General features: G+C 54.5%; 1 protein-coding gene across 4 annotated transcripts in view; it reads left to right on the top strand.

The window, feature by feature from the left end:
* Positions 1-25545, top strand: part of RPTOR (regulatory associated protein of MTOR complex 1) — a 339381-nt gene that overhangs the window by 231020 nt on the left and 82816 nt on the right. For all 4 annotated transcript variants that reach the window (XM_028112364.2, XM_028112363.2, XM_088028098.1 and 1 more), the window contains 4 exons: positions 8398-8473; positions 14912-15013; positions 20662-20745; positions 22933-23043. In XM_028112364.2, coding sequence (XP_027968165.1) covers positions 8398-8473; positions 14912-15013; positions 20662-20745; positions 22933-23043 — 373 coding nt within the window. The remainder of the gene's footprint in view (positions 1-8397; positions 8474-14911; positions 15014-20661; positions 20746-22932; positions 23044-25545) is intronic.

Here is a 25545-nt window from a genome sequence, read left to right as displayed (position 1 = left end):
TTCAGCTCAGTCCCCTCCCATGCCAACGTTCAGCCAGCCTCACCTGCGGGGACAGAGCTCTGGGCCTCTTCCTTCAGCTGGACATTGGAAGTGGCCCGGCATCAGCAACCATTCTGAAATCTGATTTGTCTTGCCGTGTCCTACCCATGAATGCCTGGGAACCACCTGACCCTGCACCTGGGCCCCCGGTCGTGGCCTTCCTGGCCTCAGGCTCCCTGGGCCCTGCCCCTGCCTGTGCCGTCCACTTTGCATCTTCCTGTCCCAGCTCAGGAGGGTGATTCGGCAGGTGCTGAGGAAGAACCAAGGAACATGAGACATTTTGAAAGATTTGACAAAGCCATTTGTCAGAATTTTAGCTGTAAAAGGGAGAAATGGGACTAACCCTGGTACCTAACAGAGCAGGTGTGTAATTAAGGTACGTGTACTTGAAAGAGCGTAAGCAATCTTAAAATTATGTTTGTGGAAAATTATTTACTACTAGGCAAAATGTGTTTAGGTGACAAGAGCAGATCCCAAACTGTAGCAACAACAGAATCCCATCCCTGTTACAATATACATCATGCACAGAGAAAAAGGTGGAACAGAGCGGCAACCCGGGGCAGGGTAAGTGGTGGGGTGCCTGGGCCTTGGAGCAGAGGGCGGGCTCTCCATTTTAAAGGTTGGCAGATAATTGCTTTTGTAATTTAAAGGCTGCATGTAGATTTCTTTTAAGCTTTTGAGACACCAAAAGCTATTTTTTAACAATTGAGTCATTATGATTAAGTCATTTGTCAAAATACAAAACTGGAGATAGAAGAAATTGTTGAGTACTTCTTTGCACAAAGCACGTGTGACTAGTAGAATCCCTTAGGGTTTGGTGCTGGGACTTGGTCTCACTTGATATGTTTCAAATGTTGTGACAAGAGCTGATTAAAATTCCAAGATGGAAATCATTCACACACATTAGACTCAGTCCCGAGTTTGTATGGCAAATAGGATTTTCCTTGAAACAGCCCATTGTGGGGATAGCTTGCACCCCTGCCAAGCACAGGGCATTAGGTGGGCCTCGTAAAGGTTATAAAAAGCCATTCTAGAAAAGTATGAAATAATGCCCCAATGTCTATTGACTGTCAGGTCCTGGGGACCCAGTCTGGGAAAGACCAGCACAGCCTTCGTCATCATGGAGCTTGAATGCAGCTGAGGAGCACTCGTAAAGAAAAGCCTTTCTGTGGAGGGATGGGCCCTGGTCAGAAGGGGGCTGGGGGCTCCTTGGCCCTCTGCCCTCAGCAGAACCCGAGAGGCTCCTGGTACCAGATCAAGACAGCCCGCTGGGCAGCTTCCCCACAAAGCTTCCGGTCCACTCGCACCAGCCCTGCCTGGGAGCTCTGAGTCCTGACTCACCTCCCCATACCTGTAGATGTCCTGGCCTGGTCGAGCAGCCCATGTCCAGTGCGAGTGTGAGTGTCCTGTCTGAGCCCGAGGAGATGGAGGTGGGCAAAGCCCCACGGTGCACTGGGTTTAGATGTGGAGACACCCAAACATCAAAAATGAGGTCTTGCCCCAAAGGGGATTGCAGCCTAGAGAAGGGGGTTGTTACACAGTGCGTGCACTGCAAGGAAGAGTGCCCACAGCTCACAGAACCAGGAGGACATGCAGATGATGTAATGCTGGGCCACATCCTGCAGGCGAGAGGAGGGGTGTGGTTGGGAGAGCTGAGAAGTGGAACCCCCCCTGGAGCAGGGGGCAGGGGTATGGCTGTGGCCAGAGCTGCAGAGAATGAGCCTTGTGTGCTTGTGGCGAGCGGGGTGGGCCAGGAGCCAGGACCCCAGCCAGTGATGCGGAAGGAACGGCGTCAGAAGCAGCTGGGATTGAGCAGCATGTTGTGCTGGGGTCCTGGCCGTGGCGGTGTGGCTTGATGTGAGGAACCAGATTTCGGAGTGTTTTATCTGCTGAGTTGGACAGGGCTTGGTGACCGATTACATCCAGGGTATGAAGGACAGTCTGGACAGTGGGACTTCTCCAGGGCTCTGCCTGGAAAGTGCTGCCCGTGACCAACCCCGAGAGCAGGCCCACGGGCGGCGGGAGGTGCTAGTGCGAGCTCTGCCGTGAGCCTGCTGGGCGTGCATCCAGCAGACCCCGGAAGTGCGAAGGTTCAGGGCAGTTCACGTGCAGGTGACAGTGTGAATGGTTGCCGTTTGTTGAGCACCGACTAAGCGCCAGGCCTTTTACTGGGTGCTTAGCGTGCATTATCATACTAATCCTCGACAGTCTGGCGACAGACCTTTTCTCAGCTTAGTGCACGAGGGAACAGGCTCGGAAGGCAGGTGTGGCGTGTCCGGAGCCACTGTCCCTTCCTGGCCAAGGGGGACGACTTGGCATCTCCAAAGCGGGGGGCTCCTCCGTGAGGGCGTGTGGTGGGACAGGAAGCCGCAGCATAGGTGGTGCTGGACAGGCCAGAGGGGACTGTGGGTGAGTGACCCGTCGGGCCGTGTCGAGAGAGGGGACGTGGCCTGCCCAGGTTCATGTCCATCCCCTGCACAGGGCCCCTCCGGTCGTAAGGGCCCTGGTGTGCCATCTGCCACCTGTGGGAGGAGACCCCCGTCAGGGGCGTGGACCATAGAAGGATGGCTTTGCAGGAAATCTGCAGTGGGGCGCAGAGTGGCCTGACACCCGAGAGTGCATTCTCTGTTGGGGCAGAATTTGGGGGCAGTGAGCCTTGAAGGGCTTCAGGCAGCAGGAGTGTCCTTGTGCCCGGTCTACTCTGGTGGCCAACCCTGAAGGGTGTCTGTCGGTCCTGTGGGACAGCAATGAGGGGCGGGAGGGCCATTGGTCGCACCGGGTGCTGACGGCAGGCCTGCATCGTTGGTACTCAGCCCCAGTGCTGCTCCTGATGGCAGTTTGAGCCCACAGTAACTTTTTAAAGAGTAGCCATAAATTCATATTTTCACTTACAACTTCCTTATTTTAAAATGTAGATAGCCAGGGGCGCCTGGGTGGTTCTGTTGGTTAAGCATCTAACTCTTGATTTCAGCTCAGGTCATGATCTCAGGGTCGTGAGATCGAGCCACGTGGGGGGCTCTGCGCTCAGCGGGGAATATGCTTTGGGATTTTCCCTCCCTCTCCCCTGCCTGCCCCTGCGCACGTGCACATGTGTTCTCTATCTCTCTCACATAAATAAGTAAATCTAAATACATATATACGTATGTATATATGTTTATAGCCAATACAGTACTTTGAAAAAACTTTTTGAGGACCAGACCAAACCCATGGGGGCCCCATTGCAGCCCACTAGGGACGCTTCAGGAGACCATGACCATGGATTCCCTTGGGGTGAAAGGGGGAATTCAGCACCTTGATGCCCCCTGGGCCCTTGAAGCCTGGTAGCCATGCAGTGGGGAGGCACCCATGGTGGTGCCGCCCGCCCACTTCTTGGCACGACGGCCTGTGCTCTCCTTCCACGAGCCCGTCCTGCTTCACTGTGCGCATCCAAGGGTCCTCTCCAATTGGAATCTTTTTTTGAAAGGCTTGAGATCAAGGCTTCCTGTCCTGATATGCTGAGAAATGCCATGTAAGTAAAACTACAGGGTTCTCTTACAGAAATCAGTGGTGATGAGATTTCCAAGGAGGAGAATCGTGTGCGTACGACACACGTTTCCTCCAGATGGGGTTTTCCTAACGACAGTGCCAGCATGAGTCTGTGGCCAAAGAGTGAACATTAGTCAATCCCATTAAATGTTGAAAATTATACCATTAACCGACTTTGATGAGGAGCTGAATGTGAAATCAGGCTCTAGATTTCAAGAAGGAGATGCTCGTAGGAACATAACGAAGCAGTAATGGCCAGAAATGTTGTCTGGTTAATCAGTTGCCCTCAGTGCCTGGCAGCTTCTCCCAGTGCAGGCCCTCCTGGCTCCCACGTCTGTGCTGAGGCAGCACCGTGGTCCTGGGCTCCTGGATGAGCAGCTGGCCTGCCACAGGACCCACCACGCTGGCGCTCCCTCCCATCACTGCCACCAAAGCACATGGAGACATGGGGGTTTCTGGCCGGGACAAATTTCTTGAGCACACAGAGAATTCAAGGGGATTCACTGAGTGATAAATAGACCCCAGCACCCCCCACATTAGGAGTGATGCCAGTTTTCAAAATGGTTTTCCCAAGTTCTCTGTCAAAAGTGACCTAAGTCCTAGTCCCCTTGCATTGACTGGCTTTAATGTCCATCTGCGGCTTTCCCATGGGGCCATCTTGGACGAGCCTTGCTCTCCGTTCACACCAGGGACAGCTAGAACACCCAAACAGACAGTGTTTGCTTCCCAGGGGAGTGTCCACGGTGACAAAGTCTTGGTCCCATACACACTCGCCCTCACACTAAAAACACCGATGAGCGTAAAGGTGGGAAGAGAACGTGGAAGTCAGGCTTGCATGTTTCCTCTCTTTCCGGGGCTAGGGGGAAGTGTTTGTTTGCACTTGCATTTCCCAGACATGGGGTGTCAGCCCTGCTTTGGTTCCGGTTCCTGCGTTTGCTAAGATGGTTTCTAAGTAGATGAGGCACAGCCGTGCTTTCTGGATTGTCCTGGTGGTCCAGATGAATTTAGCAGGAAGGCTTCAAGTTCAGCCATGCTACCACAGTGTAGATCTAGGGAGTGGGAAACCACCTGAGATGGTGATAATCTTTATTTCTTTATAAAATCAAAGTCAGCAGTCAGAAATATGGGGTATAAATACCGGGTCAGGCAATGATGTGGGGCCTGCAGCCTCACCTCTGCTGATACACTGACTCGGCTACAGTGGGAAGCCTCCTCCCCCTCCCCTGCCGGAGGATAGAGGTAGTGGTTGAAATACAGGTTAGTTGGTAATGCAGAATCCAGTGGCTTTGTGAAGGAGAGTCTTTCACTTTCCATGTAGCCTGAGTGTGAGCTGCCAGGACCCGGGCTTCCGGCTGCCCCGCAGTGGCTAGCCCCATGGGCAGAGCTCATTTCTGCTGTCGCCTGGTGGCTGTTTCCCATGCACCTCAGCCAGGGAGGCTGGGAACGCCCCAGGTGGCAGGTGTCTGGCTCACACTCCTGTCCACACAGGAAGTGAGGGAACAGGCGGTGGGATCAGGTGCAGAGGTGGGAGAACATGAGGCCCAGACACCAAGAAGGTCATGCTCAGCTGTGCTCAGGTTCTGCCGAGGTGACTGGGTGCTCGCTGTTTGCGTGGGCTTACAGCAGAGCTGGTTTGGTGACAAAACACTGAAAACAGTGCCCCTTGCTCCTTCTCCCCCTCCTTGTAAATAGGCCAAAGCTGTGCGTTCCCAGGGAGCCCACAGCCAAGGCTGTTGGAAAGAGCGCCTGCAGTAAATAACATGCCGTCCAGTTATTCAGTCCTTGGGTGGTGATGGAGAGGTTGAATTTTGAGCAGGGGAAAGAAGGGAACAAAGCCGAACAGAAATTGAGGTTAAAACACAAAGTAATCTACATTTGCACTTTGCTTCAGGCGGGGCGCTAATGACGAAGCGCTCGGCGTGGGCTCCTGTTGAATTTTTGATGTGAAGCCATCAGGGACTCGTTCTCCTTCACTTTTGATTTCTGTAGGTCCTGAAACCTCGCCTCTCTCCACAGTAATAACCTGTGCTTTCCGTTCCCGTCGAGGGCGCCTCTCCTGCTGAGCGATGGCTGCAGATGGTGGCCTTGCAATCTTGGAAGGCTCTCCTGCCAGCCCACTCCTTGGGCGGCTGCCATCAGAGGCCTGTTTCCTGAAAACCCAAGCTCTTGCCTGCACGGCACGTTTTCCGGGCAGTGACTCATTGAGCAGCCCACAGCGCAGCGAGCCACTGCTCCACACCGCCGGGATCGGATCAGCTGGTCAGGCTGTCGCCGTGCCCCCCCCCCCCACGCCAGTGCGGCCGCTTCACGGGCTGTGGGAAGTGCGAACGCAGACACTCTCCCGGGTTGGCGCTTGCCTGGGTGCCAGAGCGCATGGAGCCCAGCAGCCCACCGCCACGGCCTCAGACTTCCCAGGACTCACATTCCCACTCTCCCTGAGTGAGAACCCGAATTAAGACTCCACCTTCATTTTGATCTTACCCTAGAAAATGCAGCCGGTTTTAGCCAACTGATATGACACTGGCAGAGAGCACCATTGTGCTGCTGGGCTTTCATGGGAGCTCAGGTCCCCTGAGTGGACCTTTCCCCTCATAAGCACCAATAGCCAGAGGCCTAGAGAGGGTCACCGGCCTGCTGCAGCTCCACGTGCACCGGTCATCACGTTTGACCGTCCGGTTTCCATAGGTCTTCGATGTTCTCCCGAGTGCTGCCATCTTCAGCACTGTGGGCCAAGTCCCTTTTCTCTCTCACTCACACAGCTGTGTCCCTCTGTCCATGGCCCTGAGCAGCTTCTCTGCCTCGCTCTCAGCTCCGGGGCTCCCTGCCATGTTCTCAGCCCCCCGAGTCCCTGTGCACAAATGAAACATCCTGGGTACTTGAGGACTCACTTCCGGGAGCTGTCAGGCCGGCCAGTTCTGACGCAGAGCACACTCTCGGAAGGACTGACACACACACACACACACACACACACACACACACACACACAGGCCGGCCAGTTCTGACGCAGAGCACACTCTCGGAAGGACTGACACACACACACACACACACACACACACACACACACACACACACACACACACACACACACCGGCCCTGATGGGGCTCCATGGGGCTTTCACTCTTTGGAGGGATGGAGCGGGCATCAGGAGACCACCTGGCGGCCTCTCCCAGTACAGCTTGGTTCCCCCAGTACTGTCCAGAACACCCAGCCAGGACCACGGACAGCTGCCTTTTCAGGGTAGGATTCTTCTCGCCTCGTGAGCTTGAGAGGGCAAGGCAGCGGCGGTGGCTCTGTAGGCGCGGTTCCCAGGCACGCCCATAGCGCTGTAGCTGACTGCTGGGGCCAGAGCCAGGCTTCGCAGCCAGCACCCTGGACACCCCCCTGCACCCATTTCACACTTTCCCTGCCCCCAGCTTGTACACAGTTTCTTCCAACTCCTGAAGTTCAAAGTTTTTATTTGATTAAAGTCAAGGAATTTTTATGGGGTTTAATTGCAGTAATTGACTCTGCTTCTGTCTAACAAAGAGCAGATATCTCCCTCAGCGCTGCTGAAGAACCATTTTGCCTGCAGCCTGGGCACTTATTGAGCATATGGGAACTATTTATTGCCTGTTCTTTGAGGCACTTTTGATTACGCGCTGATTGCCTCTTAATTAGATTGGTGGGGGAAGGGCGTGCTTGTTCAGAGGGGCCAGTCGGGAAAACTGGAATATATTCCATGTATTTCAGTAATGACGGAGAGCACTCTAGGCTTTTGTTTGTCTTCACATTTCCTGTGTTTCTGGCTGTTTACATTTTTCATTCCCAGTGTGGTCGTCTCTGGGGATGTGGAGAAACGGGGCTGCCAGTCTCATAAACAGTAGGTGGAATCCCGCCTCTCGGGAACTTCCCTGTGAGGAGAGGCGGCCGTGCTGAAAACCAGATCCGCGTGCTGATCCCCACTTTGTCTCCATGAGGAAGGGAAGGGGCAGAGCAGGGGCGAAGGAACCCATGTCCACGGTGTCCATGCTTCCATCCGTGGCTGTAGAGAGAGGGAGGTCATCATCTGCATCAGTTTAGAACTAACACTGAATGCTATGAGCATCTGTTGTTGATCGGGGCCCCCGCCAGGCGCCTGCTACCCCAGGTCTCCCAAGGACCCTGCGAGCAGGCACAATCATTACCCCTTACAGATGGGGAAGCGGACTCCGGGGAGCTAGAGCCACATGCGCCGGACCCCAGAGCCAGGCCGGCGGGTGCTCTCGCCATGTTGTACGTGTTTTGAGCCAGGTCCCGATGCCTTGAGAAACCGGTGGAGAGGTAGCCAGGGTCACACATGGGAGAGACTTGCTTTCCGCTCAAACAAGCACTGCCGGCCTTGTCCCCGAGTGGCTCATGTGGGCACAGGTCCAGGCCCTGTGCTGGGCAGGGTGGTGGTGCAGGGCCAGTCCTGACTCTGGGCGGGGGGCCGCTCAGGACGGGGGGTCCACAGATGGACCCGCCTTCTTCTGGCACCACACTGGCCGTTCCTGCTGAAGCAGCGTGGGGTACTTGTGTGTGCCGCTGCCACCGTCCAGCCACTGCGGTGCCACGGCTGCTCCATGGGCGTGGGCAGCCTATTGCCATCAAGTATGGGGCTGAAGCTACAGTGAAAGTGAGGCGAATCCCTTTATTTTTCCCAAGCTCTTCTCGTGTAAATTTGAAGAGAACCAGTATTAAATAAACAAAATGGCTCTAGCGGGCTTCCAGATGTCTTCCTGCTTCTCCTTAGGACCCGCGGCCATGGCTTCGCCCAGACGCAACCAGGGCCCCTCCCGGAGAAGCGGTCAGTAAGGCCTCTGTTCTCTCCACAGGCAAGCCTGGGATCTTGCTGTCGACATTTGCCTCTCTCAGCTGCCAACCATCATTGAGGAAGGCACCGCATTTCGGGTGAGTCCCAAGAAGGGCATCTGCATGGTCCACCAGGGGGCCTCTGTCTCTGGGTCCCTGGTCTGCAGAGCCCCCAGGGCACTGGGTTGTCAGATTTCCTTCGCCCACCGGGGAAAAGGTGCTGTTAGCGGAATTTTGAAAGATTACATCAACTAGGGGCTCAAGATTTTGAAATGGTGAGCTGTCAAGAAATGTCCTCTCTTAAAATGATGTTCTTGTCAATCTGCTTTTCTTAACGCATGCTCCCTGACCCCATGTTCCAGGCTCTGCCTTTTAACTGGAATGGATCATGGGTTTCCCAAAACTCCTGACTAGAACCTGAGGGTATAAAGCTCAGCACTGAGGGAACATCTGGTCCCCAGGCCTCCCAGGGGACTAACTCACCAGGGGTCGCACCGCCCCTCACCAAGAGTCACCCTTGCTCCATCTGCTTCCCAGCCTCTGTGTTTTCATTTAGGATTCCTGTATCGAGTCTGAGTGCATGTGCACCAGACCCAGCCCCTCCCTCAAGAGCCCTGAGGAAGGATGAGGGTCACTCACGTCTGCGCACATGCACCCTCTGACCCCAAGGGTCAGGGAGGCTTCCAGGTCTGGGAGGGCCGGGGCAGCAGAGCAAAGTGAGTGCCTCTAGGCCATGGAGGGTGGGGCTGGAGGGTCAGAGCCACTGGCTTTTTCTACCCACACCTTCATCTCTGACCCCACCCAAGACTACAGGGAGCGAGCCTGCCCGCTCCCCAGTGCCTCAGTTTCCTCATTTTATAGGGGAATCAGGGTGCTTTGCAATTAAAGGGGCATAGGAGAACTAAAGGAGTTCATACAAGCTGAGTGCTCGGGTCAGGCACGGGGTGGGGGGGTACACGTATGTGTGTGCATGTATGTATCTGTGTGGGATGTCTGTGTACATGTGTGCTTGTGTGTGTGCACATGTGTGCATATCTGTGTGGTGTGTGTGTGTACGTGTAACTCCTCAGATGATCTTGATGTCCCTGGTGGGGGTGATGAGCTAAGAGGCCTCCCTCTCTTATCTCCTATTTCCTTCTTCTTTATTACTTGACATTTTTCACATTTTATTATGAAAACTTCCAAACCTACAGCACTGTTGAGAGGATTGTACAGTGAGCACCTGTATGCCCACCACTTACTCCTGCCATCAACATTTGCCGCACTTGCTAGAGCATATCCATCCCTCTCTCCAGCTGCCCTTTTTTTTTTTTTTTAACACACTCACAGGTTACGTTGCAGACTGCCTTGCATTTTAAACCCTGAAGAGGAAGCTGGCAGAGCCTTCACTAGGCTCTCACCAGTGTGCTTGGCGCCAGCCAAGGGTCCCCTTCCCGTTGGACCTAAGCTCTGAGGCAGGGACCGGGCTCGAGCACAGTCACAGGACTCCGTGGGGACAGCCCTGGCCTCCCCTCCACCGCAGTGGGGTAGCCCTCCCCAGTGCCTCAGCTCACCAAAGGAGGCCAGGGCCTGTCGCCATAAGCATGTGTTTGGAAAATCTAACATGCTTTCAGCTTTTTGTACGGTGTAATGTTTTACTTTGTACCTTTAGAGGATCAGAACTATATCCTCGCATGTAAAATAACACAGTCTCTGTATTATGATCCTTCCGCTCCAATGCCAGGTATGTTTCCAAGGACCTCAGTGCCTCATTTCTAATCTGCTGGAATCAGTATTCTGCATGTGGGAATCATTTCTGCCAAATTGTGACAGGGAGGGGAAACTGATGTAGACCACATGCTAGCTTTTTTATTTTGTTTTCACTTTTTCGGGAGCAGAATGTACATAGAGAAAATTGCACGCCATAAATGTGTGGCTTGAGGAGTTTTTATAAGATGAACACACTCAAGTAACCAGCACCCAAATCAAGCGGCTACATGTTAGAAGCTCCCAGAAGGCCCTTCCTGCTACCTTCCACCTTGCTTTCCCCTAGGGTAACTACTTTCTTGCCCGGTTTTGTGCACTTGGATAAATAGAATCCTTCAGGATGTAGCCTTTGCGTCTGACTGCTTTCATTCAACATGACATCTGCTCCCGTGGTTGCAGCTCTTATCACAGCATAGGGTTCTCCAAGGGTCATGTACCCCTCCTCTGGCCAGTAGGCATTTTGAGTTTCCAAGTTGCAATCCCCACAAATAGTGCTGGCCAGTGCCAGGCCGAGTCATTGGAGCCTGAGGCAAAGGAGAAATCAGTAATTCTGAGGCTGTCTTTACTTGAAATTTTGATATTTTGTTCATTATGGATTTTCGCATTTTTTTTAATATCGCATTAAAGAATTTTTTAATCTCAATTACTGAGCTTTTTGGTGCACCCTTAAATTTTGTTCCTAAGGTGAATGCTTCCCTTACTGCAACCTGGTCCCAGCCCACCCTGGGTGCTGCTACTTTCTTACTTGCCTTTGGTGCATTTATGTCAGGGATACGCACTGGGAGTGAAATTTCTGGTCGCCAGCATTCATATGGTCAGTTTTAGTAGATGCTGCCAGGCAGTTTTCCAAAGTGACCGAATCATTTTACACTCCTACCCACACCTTATGAGTCTTTCAGTTGCCCTATATCCTCATAAGTACTTGATATTTTCTACCCTTTTTTCCCCTTATTTGGCTATTCTGGTTCAGTGTGAGAGGTATTTCACTGAAATTTTATCTTGTATCTCCCTGATGGTCAATAGTGTTGAGCACTGTTTTGTATTTTCATTGGCCATTTGAATACCCTCTTTTGTAAACTGCCTGATTAAGTCTTTTGATTTTTCTTTTATGTTATGTGTTTCCTATGGATTTGTAGTGATCATTTATATCTTCTGAATACAAATCCTTTGTCACTCATTGTGAATATCTTTTTTTTCTCTCTCTCTCTTTTGCTCTGGACTTTATTTTCACTTTTTCAGTATTTTTTTTTTCTTGAACAGAAGTTTCTTGTTTTAACATAATCCAATTTGCCAATTTTTTTCTCATGCTTAAGACTTTTGGTATCCTGCTTAAGAAATGTTTACTTTGAGATGCACACCCCTGAGAAGGTGTTCTCCTCTTTTTCTTCTGAAAGCTCAATTGTTTTACTTTTACCCTTAGAACTGCAGTCCGTCTGGGATTAATTACATGGATGGTGTGAAGTAGGGCTCACAATACGCTTTCCCACACATGCATGTTCAGTTCACCCAGTGCTGTTTACAGCGAATCAGGCGACCATCTTTGTGGGGCCGCTTCTGGGTTCTCTGCTCTGCCCCGTTGGTCACTTTGTCCTAGCACGGGTACTGAGCACGCTTGATTATGAAAGCAATTTTGATAAGAGATTACACGGATCCATAGATGGACTTGGGGGGCGTCTCTACAATGTTGAGTCTTCCCAAACATCAACATGACTATAAATGGTATATTCCTAAATGCCATTTACTGTTTTTCTTTGTATACATAGGGCTTATAGGTGATTTTGTGCAGCCGCTTTACTAAATTCACTACTTTGTTCTAATAATTTTCCTATAAATTACTGGCTTCATCTTAAAACCTCATTGTCAGATACACCAAAACAAAGCCCAGCCTGTATGCCACTCTTCCAAGGTCAGTAGTTGGGAAGACAAATTTTAGTCAACAATGGAGAGGAACCCGATGAGAATCGGCATTTGCTGACGTAGGGGAGGGCAGGAGCATTTGCACATGGTGGGGAGCACGGATAAGGGACTTCTTGAGGGGCTTAAAGAGAGCCCTCTGCAGGCCGAGCTCTGACAGGGGGCTGGAATCCACATGCTCCTGGCCACTGCGGTTTTATCTCCTCTTCTAAGTGGAGAGGTCATCATGAGGAGCAAGTAGGTCACTGCACGGGCAGGACGGCCCCAGCCATTGTCCCCAGCCATTGTCGGTGTGTCTGGAGCGGGGACGCCGAGGGGGATGAGGAGGAAGGGTGTGAGGTTAACCCTTTCCTCTCTCACAACAGTGACAGCCAAAGGCTTTCGGGGTCCCCAGGGGTCAAGTGTGGCGCTTGGTGCCCATCTGGCCCCCCACGTTGCCTTTTCCCCTTGCGCCTGTTTTCAGGCCCCCGGGCCATCTGACCTGTGGGCTGACCGCGGAGTGGCCCACCTGGCCTCAGAATTGTCCTGGGAGGCCCTGGACACGTGGCCCCCTGACTCAGAGCCTCCGCCCAGGCCTGCGTGAGCTGTCCTCCAGACGCCCCTCCGGGTCTCCTGTCTCCCCACAATCTGCACGGCCGCTCTGACACGCTGGAGGTAATCTTGGAGGTCTGGCTGAGACCCCAGCTCTGAGTCGCCGTCAGACGCACGTGGGACAGCTCTCAAGGTGTTCCGTGGAGTGTCCTTTAGCACGCTGAGCCCCACCTGTGTTGGGGGGCTTCCCCACACTGAGGAGCACACCAGACCTCATTGAGTGTTCCGATGGCAGGCGCTTTCCCTTTGGACAGTTTTGGGTGAAGAGATGAGGAATGCTTGTCCTTCTCTCTGCGCGGAACAGTTTTTTCAGCAGCGAGCTACATGGGAACATCCGTAATTCAAAAACTAACTTGGAAGGAAGGGAAAAGAGCTGGAATGATGTGAATTACCTGAGCTCCCCTCCTCCCTCCCTGTGGGGAGGGAGAGCTCAACGGGGCTGCTCTTTTTAATCAATTGATGAATAATTCACACTTAAAAACAGGAAAGCCGGTTTGGGGGCTCCATCCCAATTCACAGGTTGCCCTCCAGATTTGGTTCACATGATGCAAGCTGACTTTGCAGGACCATGGATTCCTGGGTGGTGCATGTTCTCCGCTGGCTTCTCACGTGGCAGACTTTTCTAAGGGAGCACTGTGGCTCTGACCACCAGGCTCCTCCGTGGATGGCGTGGAGTGAGCAGGCCTGGGTCTGCCCACGGCTTAGAGTCGTGCCTGTGCACGTGTCCACACAGGTCCACACGTATGAGAACCCTGGGCCACAGCCACATTCCCACCTTCCCGCTCCCCTTCCTTGCTCACAGACACACCTCTGAAACACGGCCTCACCTTCCCCTGTGGGGCAGGGAGGACAGGCCTGGGAGGCAGAGATTTATAACTTGGAATTCTTGTTTGGGGCTCGGGGACAGCAGAACTGTGTGTTGGGTGAAAATGATTGTGTCACAGTGAAAAACCCAGCCATTCTGCTGCTGCCCGGCTTCTCGGTTCCCGGACCTACCCGCGGCCTGAGCCACTCCTGTGCTTTACCCGGTCCCTGTCACTGCGGGTAAAGGTGTCCCCTCCGCTGGGCCAGTAAGGACAGACCACCTCCACGTCCCCACTGCTGGCTGTCCAGCTTGTCCCTGCACCCCCATCACTCTGACTCTGACTCCAGCACGTGGTCCGGCAGCCCTGCCACCTGCTGGCCCCTCCCTCCACTGACCCCAGGGCCCGAGTAAATCACAACTCTGGGTGACGTCATGACCGTTCCCTCTGCCTGTGCCCACACACAGGCAGGACTCAGAACCCCTGTGTCCCCTCTGAGGTCACCACACACGGTTCCTTCCCATGCCACTCTGCTCGACTGCATCCTCCCTTCCTGTCTCACTGAGAAACAGAAGTGATGGAGAGACCCCTGCGAGTCCTGCCACGTGTGCCCACGTCCCTGCATCCAGGCCCGTCTGCCTCCCCGTCTCCCGCCCGCGGAGAGCCCTCCCCAGCTCGCGGTGCTGCAGCCGCCCTGCTCGCCCGTATTGCTTCACCCACGTACAGACGCGCCTCACCCTCCCACCGTTAAACCAGAGTTCCTGACCAGGTGGCCCCTGTCCCCTCCAGCCCACTCCATTTCTGTCCTTCCCCTTCACAGCCAGGTCCCTTCACAGAACCGTCTACACTGGACTCTCCAGATTATCTTCCCTTCCATTCTCGGTGCACTCCACTGTGCCCGAGGCTGCACCTCCACACTGCTCAGCCAGTCACTGCAGAACCAGGCAGAACCAGGCTCTGTCCCGCCTGCCCGCCACCCCGTGTTCCTTCCGCATTTACCGCCCTTGGCGTCCGGGCTCAGCCCGGGCCCCTGCTCCTCCTCACTTCTCTCTGAATTTGCGCCTCCCGTGCAGATCTCTCTCCTGCCCTGTGGGCTCAGCCCCGTGCCCACAGGGTGTCCAGTAGGCATCTCGAACTCAACGCGCCCAGGGCGGAATTGCCTACGTTCTCCCCCAAACACTCCTCTCTCAGCTCCTTTTGCACCTCAGCCCAGGGACCCCCTTCCTGGGGCTCTGGCCAAGAGTTATCTGGGATCTCAACCATGTCTTCCTGCCCCTGTGTGGTCTGCTCACACACGCCCCCTGCTCTGCCTTTGTCACCCTCGCCAGCTCCCCTGCTACGGTCTTGTCCTGACCTCCCTTGCCTGGACCGTTGCGGACTTGGGCAGGCGCAGGGGCTGCGTTGATGGGGGTGGGCGGATGCATCAGGGCAGAGCTGATAAGGAATGGGGGTCCCTAACTAATGCCCCCTGCCTGTCCCACAGCACAGCCCCTTCTTTGCTGAGCAGCTGACCGCATTCCAGGTGTGGCTCACAATGGGCGTGGAGAACAGGAACCCACCCGAGCAACTTCCCATTGTTCTGCAGGTGAGTTTCTTTAGATCTCTGCCGGATTGGCTGAGTGCGTTGCAGGGAAGGAACTGGAGCCAGGGATGTGTGTGCGGGTGTGCAACGCGTGGCTGTGTCCTCAGCCAGGTGGCTCTCGGGGACATCAGTCAGATCCCTTAGAGGTCACTGAGTCCCACCACAGACTTATTCCAGAAGGGCTTTCCTGGGGATGTCAGAGTTCCCTTCCCCACTCTCATTTAAATACTAATTTGGGTTGTAGTCAGCGGCCCTTTCCGGGCGACCCACGGAACGCTGCAGCGAATGTGCTCAGTGGCATCAGACCCTTCTATTTGGAAGGACATGAGCTGCCAATCCGCCCAGGAGGAAAGGGCAGGAGCTGTGAGCACGTCGCAGACAGCCCTCGTGCCTCCTCGCCAGGCGCCCGTGGACTGCGGGTCATTGACTGGGTGGCGGGCAGCCCGGACCCAAATCCCTGCCTTCCCTTCCATGGAGGGCATGTGCCAGCCCCTCACGTGGCCCGTGTCAGTGCTCACACCAGGACTGTGCCCCCCTAGTGGGTTGGAAGCTGTGTTGTGGGTCTCATTCCGCTAATTTATTTAGCTAACGATTCAGATGGGGGAGAATGGCAGAATACCAGAGTTCCTCACAGGTGGGAAGATGAGAAAGTTTCACAGAACTTTTGTGTCGGTGAAGGTGTATTTATGGGAAAGGCGTGGTCGACAGCCTCAGGGTCCGCTGCTCAGCAGGCCTTGAGTACCATTTGCAGGCCCCAGAACCGGAGGTTTCACCTGGTTCAGGCCTGTGTGCCGGGACCCTGAGACGGCAGAGGGGGCCGGGGAGGGCGGGTGCTGGAAATGTGGTCGACAATGCTGCAGAGACGGTCGGGGGGCCCGGAGTAGCCACGGGCTGCAGCATCTCCCCGGACCTGTCTTGGCACCTTGTATACAATGACTGATGTTACGAATAGAGCATAGAGATTGTTAGCTTCCAGATTAGGACGATCCGGAGTTCGCAGGGTGAGCTGTAAACCAGCACATTTTTGAAGCAAAACAAATAAAGAGAGAGTCAGTAATAAGGATGAAACATAGCTGACGTGCGGCAGAGTCACCAGCTCTCCCTCCCTCAGTGCGTGCTCGCGGTGCTGGGGGTGAACAGATTTCCAGGGATGGCCAGGGCGCAGGTGGGACATGCTGGGCTCCGGCGCCTTCTGGGTCACCAGCATGTTCACCTGTGAGGGTACCACTGACCTTCCTGTGATTTCGACAGCGTGACCGAGTGACATCCGTCCTTTCCAAAGCGGGGGGCAAGATGCCAAGCACGTGGAATCAGGTCTTCTGGGTTGGGCAAACAGGCCTGCTGTACGTGGCCTGCTATCCACGTTTCTTTTTAATGTTCCATTTACAATCCACACTCCTTCAGGGAAGGAGAGGCCCTAATAGAGCCAACTTTCTGGTGCCGAAGTGAGGGGCAGCGCTCTGAGAGAACGGAGGGGAGACATGGTGTGTGTGCTCCCTCAGCCATAAGCAGCAGGCTCTTCATCATCCTGGGGGGCAGTCTCCTGGGCCATGCCCAGCCTGGATCAATGCGGGAACCTTTACTTAACAAGAAGGGAAGGACGGAGTGCAGATGAGCACCAGCTTCATGTACTGTAGCCCACGGGGTCGGCCTCTTTCTTATTAGTTCAGTTAACTTCACCCTGCTTTCTCTTAAGGAAGTTTATTTTTGCCAAGGCCTGGACCCCGTTACCCATAAGTTATCCTCCAGGGCCTTAGGAAGTCAGAAAGAATTGCTTAAGGAAAGGAGAATTTTAATGCAGACTTTGTGGCTTTTCCAATCCCTGCTACTTTTCCCACGAGCCAGGGAGAATTTTCTGTGCCTGAAGACTCAGAGGCTTTAGCTGATGACCTTCGGGGTCAAACGAAATGTCTTCTCAGGCCAGCTGATTTGCAGTCCCTCCTGTGAATGTAAGCTTGGAAATAACTTTCCCTGACCAGCCCCAGGGTCTTTTCTTGCCTTTAGAAGAAGGGATAGGAAGGAAGTCTCTCGATCCCCGCAGCACCGCAAGGGCAGGTGCTCACGGTCTCTCAGTGGCCATGACATCGCTGTCTGCACGCCCTCGGGCGGCTGGGGCACAGAGAAGCCCCAGACCAGAAGGGAAGGACCGGCATGTTGTCGGAGGGAGAGAAGGAGTTTCGCGGGACGGCGTTAGTGCCTCCAGACCTTGAGAGTCCGTCCGGCCACTTCATCAGGCAGCCCTGTTTGCTTTCACGGCCTCCCCTGATTTACAAACAGAGTTTGTGGTCTGAAAGCGCAGGGTCATTCTCAGATGACAGCAGGAAAGCAACTGGGGTGTCATTGTTACACGTATTATAGACATCGGTAGCTCTGGAAGCTAGTCGGCAGGTTCCCGGGCGCCTGGCCCGCAGGGTCCCCCACGGTCCGCCAGGGCTGGAGCTTGAGAGTCTTGTTTTCGTAAGAATCAGCCCCACCAAGAAGCCTCGGCCGGGAGCCCGAGCCGCGTGTGCTCGAGGTGCGCAAAGTGTATCCACAGCTACAAGCTCCGTGTTACGTGGGTGTTCACGCCGCCACAGACGGGAACATTCTGTTCACCATTTGTCTCTAGTGTCCACAAATCCTGGCCCGTCTCAAACAGGAATAATGGTCATAAAAAGTGCAAACAAAAGCCAGTCCTTATTTTAACATAAATCTTAGTTTATGGTAGCCTTCAATTTTTTTTAATATAAATGAACAGAAGGAATCAGAAAGACGATGTAACACATGACATTTTCCCTGGGAGTCTTTATTGACAATGTTTATTTTCCCGTGAAACATGAATTGTCACGACGCAAAGTCCCTCCTTGCTGAAGGCCGTCCAGTGCGTGTCAACAGGTGGCGTCACCGCCGACCTTGTGAACGGGGCTCCTGGCTCGCTGCTGGGTTTGCCAGGAAGACGCCACTGTGGGGCCTCGCCCCGCCGGCAGCCAGCGCACACACAAGGTGCAGACCGGCCCTGCGCACGGCCGGGGTTCTCGGCCTGGGCTGCCTGTCCTTCCGCCGCACATCGCTCTAGCATTTGCCCTAGAAAACAGCCGTCTCCGTGCTTAGCAGTTTAAATGACAAAGGGAATCAGCTCCTGGGCTCCACCAGCGTTAGCTGCTGCCGCCTTTGATTTCTGACAGACTGCAGCGGCGCTCACAAACCTGGTCCCAGGCCCGGCTTGGCCTGGGTCACCTGGAAACTAGCACCTCGGGCAGCTTTGTTTCCTTTAGAACAGAGACAGTCAGTGAGTGGTTTGTGAAAGGGGAGGCGTCCTGAGCTGCATGGCCACGCCAGGAGGTCAGCGTCCAGGACACGCCCTTGCAGTAGACGGCATGTGCCAGGTGCTTCCACGGACCTCGTCTCATTCGGCTTTGAAAATGAGCCCAAGTCATAGGTCATCGCCTGCACCTGTCCGGCTGAGGACACGGAAGTCTCCGGAGGTTACGAGCTCTAAGCTGCACCGTCAGGAAATGACAGGAGGGAAGCCAGGCCTGCGCGGCCCCGAAGCCCGCCCCTCCCACCAACCACCCTCCTGACCTCCTGACCTCAGGCAGCAGTGGCGCATGCTAGCCACGAGTCCCACGGGGGAGGGATCGGGCCCCCATTACCTCCCGGTTCCTAATCAGAAACTCAGCACCACCCCCAAACACCCGCGCCTGTGCCCGTCTGGAGGCAGAGGTGTGGACGTGGGTCTGGAGCAGGTACTGGGCGAGGGAAGATGGTATTCCGGGGCACACGGCCAGCAGCCGCTTCTCCCCCTGCACCTCCCGGCCCCTGGGCTGCCTGTCCTTCTCGGGACCTGGTGCTGTCAAGACCCCTCCCCGCCTCTCCCTCCGGTTCGTGTTTGCCCCTCACAGGAGCCCTGGCTGCCCCATTTCTTCACCCCCATTCCATTCCACTCGGCTCCGCTCTGCGTCCTCTCCCGGACCCCAACATGATCCACACCCTGTACCACGGTTGTCTTCCCGGGTCCTGCTACTGACCTGCAGGAGCAGGTGACGCCGCCGGAGCCTTTCCTCCCTCACCGATCTCTCTACCCAGCTTCTCCTCCGCCAGGAGCACCACCCCGTGATGGCATGCCTGGCCTGGCCTCACTGGCCCATCTGCCCGTCTTTCTCTGGCCTCACTCCAGACCTTCTCTTCCGGAGTCTCCCTCCCCGACTCGCCTTCTCTATCGGCCAGCAGGTTCCATGGGCATGTCCCCGGCCCTCTTGGGTCTCTTCCTCCTCATCAGTCAGGGTCATGTCCACCCCGTTCCGCCCCCCATCCAGCCTCTGGCCAGTCCATCCCCCCAGCGACCACATTGGACAGCTCACTGCTGCTCCTCTCAGGAAACCCCCAGCCTGGGACCCATCTTCAGACAGCCCGAGCTTTCCCCTCCCCTCTGCCTGCTGCCTAGGAACCCCACACACCACCTCCCCCCTGGGATCTGGCTGCACCCCAGGTAGAGTGGGGGCTTACATGATTCACAGCCCTGCCCACCGTCACAGAGGATTGTTGCAGTGTGGCTGTCTATCTGTCTCTGCAGCTGATTGATGGTGGGAGGGGGCTCCCCGCCGTCCCCTCGTGCCCCGCGAACACACACTGGGTGGCTGGGGTAGGAGCGGACAGAAGAATCCCTTCAGGGGTCTCCGTGGTCTCGAGTATAAAGACCATGAGGGAGAAGATAATATAAGTGACCCCATCAGAAATTTTAGACTCTGGCATAACAAAGAAAACAAGAGAAAAAGATGTGGCAAAGGTTGCTCTTTATAAAGAACTCTTTCACATCAGTAAGGAAAGGCCAAACATTTAAGTAGGAAAGTCAAGGCACGTGTGGCCAGTTTACTGGAGAAATAGCCACTTAACCCGTGAGGGAAGATAATCAACCTCACTTGTAGTCAAGGAAATTCAGATTCAAAGGCTATTTTTACATGTCATATTGGCATGGGCTTCTGGTGCCCAGGAGCTCTTAATCTGATATCTAATAAAACCTCCAGGGTTCCGTTCTGTGTTGTCCTTTCTTATGAATTAAGAAATTAAGGTTCAGAGAAGTCAAGTAATTTGCCCAAGGTCACATAACCAGAGCACACACAGCAAGCCCTCGTCCTGTGCCCTGTGGTCAAGCAAAGGCCTGGGGAGAGAGCGCCCACCCGTGTCGTTGGAGGTGCAAGCTAGTTCAACTAGGGGATAATTTGGTAATAAAAGTATATAGCTCTGACCCTTGGGTTTGTCCTAGAGAAAAACCATGTAAATGTGCAGAAATATGCCTGTTAGGACATTTATCACAGCGCTGTTTATAATAGCAAAAACTGGATAAGAATTTGAAAAGCGAGCTGTGGGGAGGTGTGCATTGGGGGGTGATGCAGAATCAAAGCCACAGTATTTTATTTAGTCTTAAAAGGAGATGAGAAATGCAATGATAGATAATAATAATCTTGTTTAAATGCAGTTAAAAAATATTTGTTCTAATACTTTCAGCAGGGCACATATTTTAGCTGTTAATGAAAAATTAGAACGGCAGAGAAAGGAGCACCTGCCGCAGGTGAATGAAGGTGCGAAGCCAGGGGCAGGTGTGAGCTTGCTGGGCCGACCCCATGGCATGACGCGTGGCTCTGCAGTGACGCCGTCCTGTTCTTCTTCCTCAGGTGCTGCTGAGCCAGGTGCACCGGCTGAGAGCCCTGGACTTGCTGGGACGATTCCTGGACCTGGGCCCCTGGGCAGTGAGCCTGGTACGTGCGTCCTGCACAGACGCGGGGGGCGGCCAGACTCCCAGGTGCAGGCTGAGGACGTGCCTCACAACCCGGAAGGGACCATCACCGGCCATCGAGGGGGACTATGTGTGGGGCGGGCCGGGCAGCCCCCGGGGCCCTCAAGAAATATGTGCTGTGCAGCCTCCGTCCCTGGAGCGTTCTGGGGTTTGCTGTCACTCTACCCTCTTTTCCCATCCACCATGAGGCTTCACCTCTGCAGGCAGAAAGTGTTGCCCCTGCCTGAGCCAAGAAGCAGCGTCCCTCTGAGCTGGCCGAGTGCCAGGCACACACCCATGCACCAACTTTACACTGTGGTGCTCAGCACAATCTGGAAACACTTCTCTGCTGACTCATTCTGCAAAAGAGTGGAAACGGCCATTGAAAACAGAAAACACTGACAGAAATAAGATCAAACAGTGACCCATTTCCAACAACTACATCACAAGGAAACAGGTATCAGTAGGGAACCAACAGATGACAGGAGGTTCGAGAGACTTGCCATCAGCTGCAATATATGGATCTTTTTGGTCATATGTGCAAATAAACGTTTGAAAGTTAAAGTTTGAAAAATTAACATTCATGAAACAATTAGAAATTTTACATGAACTGAATACTTTGTTATTAAAGGGTAACTTCATCTTTTTAGGTGGAATGGCATATGGTTGTTCTTTTAAAAAGGCCTTATTTTGTTAGAGGTAAAGACTCTATTTACACATGAAACGTGTGTGACATGCAGATGTGCTGCAGAGAGTCCAGGAGGACATGTGGGCGGGCACGCCAGCACCCTGCCGTCAGGCTCATGTCACTGAAGCTGAGTGACGGGCATGTGGGAGGGCAGCATATTACTATAGCTCCATTTGTGTATATTTAAGTTTTTTCATTATATAATGCCAACTAGAGAGTGAGAATCGGTAGTCCACGGTTGAAGGAGGAAAGGAAAAGTCAAAGAATTAGGAAGAATAGTTCACCCACCGTTGGACGGTTCACACTCAGGGCACCTGGGCCGCAAATTACTTAGAGCATGTCGATCACTGGGGAGGGTCTCGTGTGACTCTCGAGCTGCGTGGCCTGCGCATCTGCTTGTGTGAATCGATGTCACTCAGTCACCGGGGAAAAATCGCAGTGTACCCTTTATGCTCGAGAAACACGCACCGTGCGGCCTCCATCCCTGCAGCGTTCCGGGGTTTGCTCTCACTCTACCCCCTTTTCCCATCTGCCATGGGAAACTTGGAGACAGGGAAACTTATATTAATAACACTTAAGAGAGATTTTTATTATATGGTATATTTTTAAAAAACGGATGTTGGCCCTTTAAAGAGTTAAGCTTATGCTAATTGGGAATTTTGACAGTATAACAGGTGCTTGACAGATGAGGTGTAGCAACAGGTATGGGTTGGGTCTTCCAGGAGGACCCACCTGCCCAAACCAGAGACAGGATGCTTGTCCCTCATTAAGCATGGCCTTTAACAAGAAAAGGACACAGGCCCCGCCAGTGGCCTCTGGCCTGGGTCACACCCCTCCACGCGTCTGGGAGGGGGACACCTTTGCCATATCTCTGAAATTCCAGCAAATTGGAGATGAGGACCGAGCACCTGTGCTGAGATGACTGACATAACAGGGCTCTGCCCAGTTGTCCTTGTGAGATGGCCACCTTCTCTCTGACTGCCCTGCCTGAGAGCAGAGAGCCCCCCTAGGATGGTGCACCACCAGAATCTGGGCAGCAGGGACAGCCACAGCTGCTCCCTGTCTTAACCAGCAAACTGGCCCATCCCAAGGCTCAAGTCCTCTGAAGGTCGATCTCAGGGGCAGATGTGAAGGTTGGAGGCAATAAGGCAGGAGGCTTGTGGTTTGAAATGTGAGAATCACAATTAAGGGGCCCTCTGCTTTGCTGCTCAGAGCAAACAAGGCCACGCGAGGGTGAGGTTGCAGGGGGTGGGGTCCCCGGACGGGAAGCCATGGGTTCTTCACGAGATGAACTGTGGCCTCCAGACCAGGCAGGGCTAGAAAAATACTGCAGTGTCTTGGAGTACAGAGATGTGGAGATCCAGAGGAGGCCCCTTTGCTTACATTCCCACATGCGCTGAAGGCAGCGCCACACTGTGTCCCGAGCCTGTGCCCCTCGGCCCCCCAGGAGCTGGCGTGCTCACGTTCTTTTCTCTCCCCCAGGCCTTGTCTGTGGGCATCTTCCCCTACGTGCTGAAACTGCTCCAGAGCTCAGCCAGAGAGCTACGGCCCCTTCTGGTGTTCATCTGGGCCAAGATCCTTGCCGTGGACAGTGTGAGTAGTCCGCGCCCTCCCCACTGGCGCCAGGTGGTCTCTGCGTGTTAGCCGGTCCAGCCCGGGCAGCGGCTGCAGAGAGCAGGGGCTCACAGAGGTGCCGAGCGTGGCTGTGTCCTCTCTCCCGCCGTGACGACCCCACATTTTTTGTCCTACTTTCACCCAAGCCTCTGCCTTCGGTGCCATTGCCTTCCCCCCACACCTTCTCCAGGCACTGCTGATCCCCCCTCCTTCCAGAATATGGGAGGTGCGTCCCCCTGGGGCCCAGTCCTGGTCACCTGAGCTGCACGCTGCCTCCCACCCCAGCCCACCCCCATCCCCTCCAGTCCTCCAGCAGGAAATGACCCTGACCACTTCCTTCTTGAAACTCGGCCCTGCCTTGCCTGGTCACCCACCGGGCCCTCTGTCTCCAGCCTGTGCTTTTCCCTCCCCTGCCCTGACCTCAGGGACAGTCTCCTGCAGCTCTGCTCTCCAGTAGCCACCCCGCCCCCCGTCCTCATGCCTACAGGGCGGCAGTCACGCCTCTACTCCATCAAGGGCTGGACAGGACCATGCTGAAGGCTGTAGGGGACACAGGAGGCCGTGGTCTCTGCCCTGGACAGGTCACATCCAGTGGGGCAAAGCCCTCTGCTGCAAGCAGAAAGCCGCCACACCACAGGAGGCTGTGCCGTGAGGGTGGGGACCTGAGAATTCTTAGCACGAGGGCCTTGATGGGTATAGACGTGGGAGGGGACAGCTTGTGAGAGAGATAGAGGGGCAGGGAGGGCAGATGGCCCCACTGGGCTGAGGTGCTGGAGGCACATGCAAGGAGCCCTCAAAGTGGAGGGTATCCCCCTTTAGCCCACCGAGAGGAGCCATTAAAGATTCGAGAACAGAGACACAGCAAGATCCAAGCTGTGGTTTTTAAGTGTCTGGCCTCTGTCTAGAGGAGATTGTAGGTCAGCTGAGGAGGAGCCCGCTGGGCAGGAGGGGTGGGTGTGATGGGGTGACTGTTCGGGAGGCCCCAGCTGAGGAGGACCCGCGCCTTAGGCCTGGAGGTGGGGAACTCTGGTGCCCGGTGACCTTGCAGGTGAGCCCCCCTGGGGGGAATGGAGAATGAAGAGCCACAAAAGGAGAGTGAAGGAGGGTTCCCAATGCTGGAGGTCTGACTCAGAACACAAAGGGGGTTCCAGAGTGAGGGTGTGTGCTGGGTGGGAAACAGAGACCCCAGAAGAGGCCATCACACAGGGCAGTCACCTTCAGAAGAACCGTGGATGTGGAGATGGGAAGGAAGTGCCGATGGCCAGATGGTCACTTGCTTAAGGGGTTAAGGGCGTGGGGAGGGGAGTGGGCACCTACCCTGTCACCCCTCCTGCCGGTCACCACAGCCTCACCTGGCTGGCCCCCTCCCCGGCCACACCCCATTGGGTGACTGGGTCTGGGCGCGGCCAGGCTGGCCTCCTTGAGCACTCAGCCTCGGCCCCGCATGCTGCACTCTGCTCACTCTACCCTCTGCTGTCCTGCGAACAAGCCCCTGCAGCTCCAGGCTGCCGCGGGACCGGGTCTGCCCTCACCTGGGTGCTGCGGCCACCCGCACACCCCCGAGGTAGCCGAGCTTTGCCCTGAGGCCCAAACCTGGGGTGATGGCTGCACGAGGATGCGAGTGTTGCAGGCATTCCCAGTGAACGTGTCACAGCACAGGCGCTTCCAGGTGGCCGCGGACCCCAGTCATGCTGCACTCGATTATTACTGTTTTATGTATTGATCTCAAGTGGCAGCCTTGTTGAATCTTGTAGTTCTGGCCTTGGACGGTAGGTTCTCTTGGCCTTTCTGCACAGGCAGTCATGCAAACCAGGCCAGGGAGGTGACTCTGTCCCCGTGTGTCAGGGACATTTCCTGGTCTAGTGGTACTGACCAGAACTCACGCACCCTGTTGATCAGACGCGGTGATCCACTCATGTTGGATGTGCTTGGTCTCCATGGTCTTCTCGGTGCTGTGAACGCCCTCCCTCCCCGTCAGTGCTTCCCAAGCTAACCTTGACCTCTATTCAGCCCTGACCCTTCTTGGGCCCAGCACCCTGCACACGGCTGGGTCCACAGAATGTTCTGTCACTTGTCAGCTTCACAATGATGTTCAGAACATTGTATGTTCTGACAAAATATTTACCTTTCCGTCCATTGAACTAACTTCAGATAAACAATGACCTCTCTGAAAGATTGACCAAAACCCTAGATTTAAGAGTTAAGAACCTGAGTCTGAGCCCCGCTGCCCTCATTTACTTGAGCGAGCTTTCACTTCCCGACGCCTGCCCTCTGTACAACCGTTGCCGTCGTGCTTCCAGCAGCCGGGATGGAGATGAGAGCCGTGACCTGGAAAGCTGTCCTGGAAATCTTAGAATAAAAGGAATGAGAGCATAAGTCTTGCATCTGCCCGGCTGGTGTCGGACACGGAAACCTTTCCTTGCTGATCCGAAAGCTTGTTGCTGTGGGCGAGGAGGCCATGCCTTTTGGTCGTCTCTGTTC

Source organism: Eumetopias jubatus, unplaced genomic scaffold (assembly GCF_037043125.1).
Source record: "Eumetopias jubatus isolate StellerSeaLion01/CBP00866 unplaced genomic scaffold, mEumJub1_p1.0 scaffold_10, whole genome shotgun sequence".
NCBI classification, from domain to species: domain Eukaryota; kingdom Metazoa; phylum Chordata; class Mammalia; order Carnivora; family Otariidae; genus Eumetopias; species Eumetopias jubatus.
Note: the sequence above shows the minus strand (reverse complement) of the source record. Positions and strands in the feature narration are given on the sequence as shown.